The sequence below is a fragment of the Echinops telfairi genome, unplaced genomic scaffold (genome assembly GCF_000313985.2).
Source record: "Echinops telfairi isolate 266 unplaced genomic scaffold, ASM31398v2 ScPeMD7_2565;HRSCAF=3150, whole genome shotgun sequence".
Lineage (NCBI taxonomy): Eukaryota > Metazoa > Chordata > Mammalia > Afrosoricida > Tenrecidae > Echinops > Echinops telfairi.
Genome location: NW_022106463.1, coordinates 11202491 through 11211376, shown reverse-complemented (window position 1 = coordinate 11211376; position 8886 = coordinate 11202491). Strand labels below are relative to the sequence as shown.

Here is an 8886-nt window from a genome sequence, read left to right as displayed (position 1 = left end):
TAAGAGTCCCGACTCCTGGGGCATCTGGCCTGACACACTGCTCTACATTTGTCCACAATAAGAGTCCCGACTCCTGGGGCATCTGGCCTGACACACTGCCCTACACTTGTCCACACTAAGAGTCCCGACTCCTGGGGGCACCTGGCCTGACACACTGCTCTACATTTGTCCACACTAAGAGTCCCGACTCCTGGGGGCATCTGGCCTGGTACACTGCCCTACACTTGTCCACACTAAGAGCCCCGACTCCTGGGGCCACCTTGGGCTGAACAAGGGCTGGACAGCGGACATCTGAAGGGGCTTTGGTTGAGATGTTCTCAAGTCCAAAGAGAGGACGAGGACTCTAGTTTGTCAGTCAATAAATAGTAGGCTAACAATACCCAGTCTTCCAAACAGCAACAGCCACCATGGAGAAGAAACAAGCATGAGGAGACGGACACATATGCTAGGTGGACGGGCAGGGCCTCAAAGCTTTTGAACAAAGCTTGGCAAGTAAGACAGAGAGTCTCCCACACTCAGGAGACTTAATTCAGAAGAAAAATGACAAGAGAGTTTCCAAATGACTCCCATTCCACTCATCCCCATCCCAGGCATTCAGTAAACACTCAGTGATTCTGGAATGCCCCGACCCTGTGAGAGCATGGTGGGCATGCCGACCGCTGAGGAGGGCACTGCGGGTTGAGAGCTGTGTGCTAACACCACCTCATAAGAACCTGGACAAGTGAGCACTATTGGTATCCCCACTTTCTAAGCAAGGACACCAGGACTCAGAGGCACTAAGTCATCCTGGCAAGATAGTTAGGACATGGAGAAGCTGCCAGTGGAGCCAGAAACACAGATTCCATTAGGCTTTGCTCTCCTCCCTGTAAAATTGCCCAGGTGCCCCCCACAGCTGAGTGGCCAGCCGGATGTGGTCAGCAGTTGCAGTGGGGTACTCTCCCGACACAGGCTGCCACCATTGGGAGGACCATGCAGGGCACTGGATGGGTCATCCATGACCTGGCGGGGGAAGGAACTAGACCTGAGACCTGCAGACGCACCCTGATGGAGAGCAAGCCCATGCTGGAATCAGCAGCCATCTGAGGTCCAGGGGCAGCACTGAGCCAGGGCCATGTTGGAAGGGTCAGGGAGGGAAGAGGGATGAGTGAAGGGACATCGTGGGGCTCCAGGGCCATATTACAAGGGTGGGGATGAGGCAATGTCACCGGGAGTGCACTGGTGAGCCGAAAGAGTAGCGTTCAAGCGGCTGATGGAGAGACAGACTGGTTAGCCAACCTGTCAGCCTGCACCTCAATCCCAAATGGTCTTTCAAATGGGCCGGTGAGCAGCTCAGGGAGCTACTGCTGCTGAGGAGTCCCGGGGTCTGGAGTGTCAGTAGGCTGGGGGAGGGGGGTGTTGCACAACAGGGAGAGGATGTTACATGGTGCAGGGGACAGGACCCTTGGTGACCAGGGTACAGTGCACGTCGATGGTGCCCTGGGCTGAGAGCCCCCTCAGAACAGCAAGTGACCGTACCTTGGACACAGCAGTGGCAGTCACACTCTGGGGGGCTTCCTGAGGTTTGCTGGCGCCATGCGTGGGCTTGCTACCCCGGTCCCTCTGTCTCTGCCGGCACTCCAGACAGTTCCTCACAGCCACACAGCACACTGTTCAGGACATGGAGAGTGTGTGAGTCACACACCCTGGGGACCAGGGTGATGCTGACGAGGCAGCTGTTAGTGCATCTTGTTTTTCCTTGTTGTCCCTCCCCCACCCATTTCATCACCTTCCTATCAACTAGATGAAATTTTACAATTATGAAATGCAGGAGCAGAAAGTTTCTATAACACACACACACACACACACACACACACACACACACAGTAAGGCAAATCTATAGTTTTAGAAGGAAGACAACCCACCTCTCCCCAGGTGCCCCCAGCTGCAGGCTTCTGGTCACCCTGGTAACACTGTGAGGTCTGCATGGGCCATCGAGTGCTTGGGGCACTATGGGGCTAACGGCATGTCACTCATACTCTGATGGTTTTGTGGACATGTTTGTAGGCAAGTCTGTGGTATGGTTTTGGCAGACTGCACCACCCGCCCATGCTAATGGCCTGCGCCTGCAGCGGTGTTTGTGTGAGCACCCTGTGAGCTGAGCGTGCTCTCGGAGGAAATCCACCGACCGCTGTTAGAACAGGACCATGAGCTGCCCTGCAGTGACTCTGCTCTCATGAAAAATGGTGAACTGCTATTTGGTTTTGAAAGAACTCGAAACCCTATCTGGCCCCATTTCAGATGGTAAATCGTTGAGGATGATCAAACCCTTAAAGTTGTCTACTGTGGAGAGAGATTGGATTGAGGAATTTTCTAGAATGACCAGGCAGCCTCTATTTGGTCAAGACCACCTGCCTAGGGACTTCAGGTGGACCAGGACCTGCTCCCAGGGCTGTATCCTCAGTTGCTCATTACTCCTCACTAGGTCCCTGCAGGCAACAGTGGCAGACTTACCCAGCCTCAGGCATGCCACGGCTCACAGTGCTGCCGCTTCAGTAATTACCCCCAGCCCCAGCGCCTGCTGAGGAACCCAGCACCCAGCACCCAGTTGTTGGTTCCAATCCCTGCTCCTGTGCTGGCCGACTTACCCAACCTCAGGCACTGCCGCATCAAACCCCCAGAGGACATGTTTTTCTCAGCTTCAATCTCACTGAAGTTCAGAGAGCTGGCAAACACCAGGACATCGACCATGGCCATCAGCCGGCTGAGGAAAGTAACGGCCGTCTCAGCAGACATGCCTTGCGTCACTTCGATATTTTCCAATTCAGTCTTTTGAAAGAAAGAAAAAGAAACAAGGAAAAGACTCAGTCTTGGATAAAATTTGAAACTATAGTACACGTCTTTATCAAAGATAACCATTCAGACAGGTATCGTTTAGTCTGGTTTTTTTCAATAGGATGAATTATCAACTCACCCTGACTACCCTAAGGGCTGTGGGTTAGATGAACGATCTCATCTCCAGACTTGTCTGGAATCAGGGGGAACCAGTGTTGAGGTGGACTATACGGGTACTAGCTCAAACCACATTCTACACTGGGGACCACGGCACCAAGCTGGAGTGTCTCTCACGTCTATACTGATGCTCTGATTCGTCTCACTCACTGACAGTTACAGCGAGGTGATGTCTACCTAGATCCCAACTCTCCATTATCAAAGGACGTGCCACCATCACTCCCCTGGAAGCCTAAGGTGAGGGACAGAAAAGTCAGAGTGGCATCAAAATGGGACCGCCTTTCCACTGAGTCTGTCTGACAGGCTCTGATCCACTGCAGAGCCAGAAGCCACGAGGGACCCTGGAAAAAAGTCAGCAGCTACACTCCCTACAGCTCGCTCTGGACTGCCTGCCGAGCAGAGAAGAGAGTGCAAAGGAAGAGCCATGGTCTCAGGACCGAGAGCTGCTCTTGTTCGTCCGGCAGCCTGAGTGTGCAGAGAAGTGTGACTCACTGCTTCCAGAGAGAATGTTCCACAGCATGCCCTGCTAAGTGGGTGAGTGGAGGTTTAAGAGGTGCAGCAGTCCCTCTGGGCTTTATGGCGTCTGTGCTGCTGTGGCCCATGGCACGGAGGACTCGTGCGCTCAGAGCCTCTAGCAGCAGGGAAGCGTAGGGAAGGTTTTACAAGCAGATGAAAGAGAGGGGGGTGTTAAGTGCTCTGGAAGTGTGTCCCTGAGCTCCACTTGTCCACCCATGCAAGCAGACCCCTGGGGCCCATGTGGACACTGCCTAGAACCTCACTCTCCGGAAGCTTCCCCTGCTCACGTGGAGGTGAAAACAGCAGCGGGAAGCACTTATCGAGAAAAAAGAGAGAAAACAAATCACCAAAAGCCCTGCTTTTCTGTGCATGGGAAATGAAAGGATAGGAAGATTGCATATTATAAAATTATTCCCGCCCCCCCCATGTTACACAGAACTTCATCTACTCTCAGAGAACCTAAAAGGATGGAGTGTGGATGCAAGAAATGTGCTTTCAAGTGTTGATTTGCAACAACCGGTAACCCTGGCCATAAGAAAGGGTGGCTTCTTACTTGGAGTTTTGTCATGAGGCCTCCTGACTGCCTAGCATGTCCCTAGCGCGCAGTGTCACGTGAGGGGAAATTAACTTCAGTGACCGCAGTGCCTTAGCCATTGAGGAAAATCCAACTTTCACTCTCGGCCAGCAGCATAAACGCTCTGCAGTGGAAGGAAGAACTCTGACTGCAGCCTATCAACGATGGTTTCATAGAACGTGTCTGAGTCTGTATTATTTATACTCTGTATCTATGACCTTGTCGTGTTTATCAATCAGTGGCTTTATTTTGAGTTGTTTTCATGGTCTACAAGTTCTAACCTTCAGACCTTTTGATTCTGAAATGAGTAAGTTACAAACAGAACTAGTAAATTGTCCATGCAATTACCAAACACTCATTTTGCTCATAAAAGCTAATTTAAAAAAATTATTTTAATACATTATTGCTGCCAACAAAAGAAGCTAGAAGGGATGAGATGTTATATCAGGCTCAGAGCAGATTTAACTGGATGGGGACTAAGGCTGACATGAAATGCTAAAAATCCACCGAAGCTTCTATCCCTGCATGGGCACTGGCCCAGGGGGCACTGACAGGTGCTGACGGCCACAGTAGAGAGGTCACTGTGAGCAGAAGCCTTGGTAACTGAGGATGCACTGGCCCCTCTGTTCTCAAACAGCCTCTTTATCTACCAGAGCCAGGCCTGGTGTCAACCATGGTGTGAAAAGTCAACAACATAAGTGAGCCAAAGCTGCCTACGTCAGCAAAACAAAAGTCAAACCAGAAAAACTGAAAATTACTGCAAAAGGAATACTAACCTTGGAACCCTGGACATGCAATAGACAAATCAGACGACAGACCAAAAGAAGTACAAGAAAAGGAAAATATTAAAATTAAATGAAAATACAATGTAAAATTGAAACACAAAATAATTTAGCCATAAATTATATTTAGTAAATGCAAAAATCAATCCTCAGAAGATATATCCACCCACATTAGGAATAATCATCAAATAGTTAGACTCATATCTTTTTCATGAGAGTAACTCTACCCAGATAATGTGGACATCAGCTCATACAGTTCAAATGGTGCCCTGGCAGCACAGCTAGGTAATAATGGGGCTGCTCACCGCAGGCTGGCAGCTCAAACCCGTCCACTGCTTCCCGTGAGAAAAAGGGAGCTGTCTGCTGCCGCCACAGTCTGCAGGTTTGGAAACCCTATGCGGCGTCCGAGAGTCAGAGCGGGCTTGATGGCGATGGGTTTGGTTTGGGTTGGACAATTCGTATATTCAGGATGATGCTCACTTTTTGACTACTGGCTAATCTTAACAAATAAACAAACATTCTGCCTCTGTAGAACTAGAACCTTATTGGCCATCAAGGGTTAAAAGTACAGGTGCAAACAGCAAGGTCAGCAGTTTGAAACTCCCATCTGCTCCTTGGGAGAAAAATGAGACTTTCTACTCCTGTAAAGTGTGAGTCTCAGAAACCCACAGGGGCAGCTCTACCCTGTGCCAGGGAGGCGCTATGAGTCAGTGGAGCAGACTCCATGGCAGCGAGTTTGTTTTGATGGTCTAATTTAAATTAGATAGAAAGGACTCAGGGAGGAGCTAGTTCTCCCCACTCCTAGATTCTTCATGAAGGGACTTACGGTACAGCTCTTTCCTCTTGGAGCAAGCTGTCCGCCAGTGAAGAAAAGGAGACCGGAGCTGAGGGCCCAGGAGAAAGCCGACTCTGCCAGGCCAAAAGGTCACTAAATGGGGCCCCGTTCCCAGGGCCCACGCGTGAACAGAGATAATGATATGACTTCTGCCCCCAAGGCTCAGCAAATCACCAAGAATGACTGAGCCCAAACATACGTGGACACAAGTTTCAGAATCTGTTCTACCACAGGGAAGTGTACACATGTCCAGGCAGGACAGAAGGTCAGTGTTGTGAGTCTCTAAGCAACACAGGCCCACTGGGCTTCAGATGTGGTTCCCCAGAACTCTGATCACTGGGAGAAGAAAGAAATAAATCACAGTCTGTCCTTGCCACCATGTGTGGCTGAGAAGGTGAAGTAGGCTCTTCGGTCATAGGTTATGAAGCTGTGAGAAGAGGCAGGCACGATGGTCTCTGTAACATTTCTCGGGCAGAGACAAGGACCCCTGTGTGACTGGGAGCCAACTCCCTATAGTCGGTGTTCTGGGTGGTGCCCCTGGAAGTCCCAGGGTGGTGGGCCCAGGAACTCTCACCAGTTTCCCCTCCAACTCTTAGCTCTCACTCATGGCTAACTCCAAGCCTGAGGTGGAGAATAAACGAGAGGTTTCAGCTCCATGCGCAAGAAACCATGAAACCCCAAAATATCATGACAATGACAAAACCCAAGATGATCCTTCCCACCCCAAAATACGTTCAAGGGCAGACTGAGAAAACAGCTTGGTTTGTTGGCTTGTTTCCGCCCAAGTTTTGCACTTATAACTGTTGCACAACTACTGTTGCACTTCAACTACTGGGACTGGAGACCACTTTGTAATGTATTCTCTATGCCACACAGGATTCCAAGGAATTTAGGCAAAACCAATGTTCTAATAAAATGCTGCTTCTTCAAAGGCTATTTAGTCCCCGGTAGCCACTATTCATAAAAGGGTATAAAACAATGCTGTTTTCCCATAAATGTCCCCATTAAAACATTTTGAACAAGGAAGTTGAAGTGAGGGGGCGGAATCCCAAGCCGACACAGGGGGACACCAGGATCGGAATCACTCAGCGATGATGGTTTTTGCATTTGGTTGTTTACGGTCATCAGTTGGAACAGGCATTCCCGGATGCTGGCTCTGCAACAGCTGCACACGTGCAGCCCCAGACAACAGCGCGCAGCTCAGCAAGGGCGGACATGAGGGCACGTAAACTTAGTGCCATATAAAATCAGATCACAGAGAAGGCCAGCACCCACTGCCATCAGGCCAACTCTGGCGCAAAGTGGAGAACAGTCCCTGCAGGTTGCTAAAGCCATAATTCCCTATGGGAGCAGAAAGCCTCATCTTTCTCCTGGGGAACAGCTGGTGGGCTTGAACCTTTGAGCTTCAGGATAGCATCCCAGGCCCTAATCCCACAGCAACATGGAAACAATAGTCATTGGTCACCACCAATGTGGTTCTATCAGCTGTAAGTGGGAGAGGGCCTGGCTGCTGCTTTCGAAGAACACAAAAGCAGCTATGTGGCCACCAGGCATAGGGACAACAGGTAACAAATAAACCAAACCAAGCTCACTGCCCTCCAGTCAATGCTGACTCAGGATGCCCCACTAGGACAGAGTAGAACTGCCCTGTGGGTTTCAGAGGCTGCAACTCTTCACGAGAGAAAGTAGCCTCATTTTTCTCTCCATAGAGTAGCTGGTGGATTTGAACTGCTGACTCTGCAGTTAGCAGCCTAACATGTAACCCAAGGTGAAAGCCATATTGAAGGATTTGCTGGAGTGAGGCTGAGGGCAGGCTCCTAAGAGAGGGAGACTTTGGAGTGAACATCCACACTCCCTGTGGGTTTCCCCAGACTAGAACTCTTTATGGGAGAAGAAAACCTCTTCTTTCTCCCTTGGAGTAACTGGTAGTTTAGAACTCCTAACCTTGTGGGCTTTTGTTTTGGGTATGAATCTGATATGTATTTCTAAATACAAAGTTGTAGTAAATCAGTCATTAATAATGTCAGCAGCAAAATTTATAGAGATGCAGAAATATCATGAAATGCCATTTGCATTTAACTTACTAACTTCCATACTTTATATAGGAAGAACTCAAGACCGGCATTGACGCCTTCTAGTAAACGTTGAGCCAGTCAACCAGCATAAAGACATGCTTCAGGGGTACTGGCACCAGTAGAGAGGGTAGAGCCATGCGCAGGGAGTGACTGGAGAGCTTTATGAGAGTTGTGACATTTGGCAGAGCATGGAGAGATGTGACTTGAGGGGTCTTGTGTCCTTTTAGGGCAGGGGCAATCAAAGAAGCCTGTGGGCTCCCTGAAGCCTGAGTGGCCATCGACTGTTTCCTACTGGGGTCTGGCTGGACACCTGCTGCCCCTCTCTGCACACTCACCAGAGGTGTGTCTAGAATACGAGCAGGGAGCCATCAGCTACACAAGGGTCCCGTTCTTTCTACCTGCAGCTCCTGGAGACCACTCATAAGCATGCCTGGGGAAATGTGTCCATCCACCATACCTGAGACACCCGGGAACACACACCATACTCGGGACACCTGCCCCCCACCCACCCAAGGAACACAAGGCCAGCCAGGGTTTGCAGCTCAGTGAAGAGCAGTGGGTGACGGGCCTGCAGTGACACAGCGTAGCCACACGGGGGAGGCAGAGCACTTACAGTGGGAGACGTGGCTGCTGAGAGCAGAGGCAGGATCCCTCCGCAGGCAATGATGATGTTGTCCACCATTTGGGAGATGAGATGAATCGTGTTATGTACAAAAATAATATTTTCATTGCTATTGACAAAGTCCATGACTGACTTGGTGGAGTGGCTAGAAGAGGAAAATAAAACACAGTGAAGTTCGGCCAGACCATGTAGAAGGCTTTCAGACCACAGGTAACACCGACACGCGGCACAGGGGAAGAACAGGCGCATTTGACACCGCGCGCTAGAAAACAGAAAGCAATCCACAGCTGCGCGACAGCCGCACAGAGCGTGGGATGGCACCGCAAGGTCTCCGTGGGTTTTGTCACTGTGTGTGGCGGTGGTGCAGTTTTCATCTGTCTGTAAAATGTGTGACGTAGGAAGATTCAGGGGTAGAACTAGGCCAAGTCACTGCTCGTGGCTTCGCGTTTTTCCTGGACAAAGTTGGTCAACTGAAGCCCTCCCCCCCCCCCCCT

General features: G+C 50.3%; 1 protein-coding gene across 1 annotated transcript in view; it reads right to left on the bottom strand.

Annotated features, from left to right (window-relative positions):
* Positions 1 to 8886, bottom strand: part of NBEA (neurobeachin) — a 465975-nt gene that overhangs the window by 311396 nt on the left and 145693 nt on the right. The window contains exons 24-27 of the mRNA XM_045294000.1: positions 8384 to 8537; positions 4855 to 4863; positions 2625 to 2805; positions 1516 to 1646 (exon numbers count right to left, since the gene is read on the bottom strand). Coding sequence (XP_045149935.1) covers positions 1516 to 1646; positions 2625 to 2805; positions 4855 to 4863; positions 8384 to 8537 — 475 coding nt within the window. The remainder of the gene's footprint in view (positions 1 to 1515; positions 1647 to 2624; positions 2806 to 4854; positions 4864 to 8383; positions 8538 to 8886) is intronic.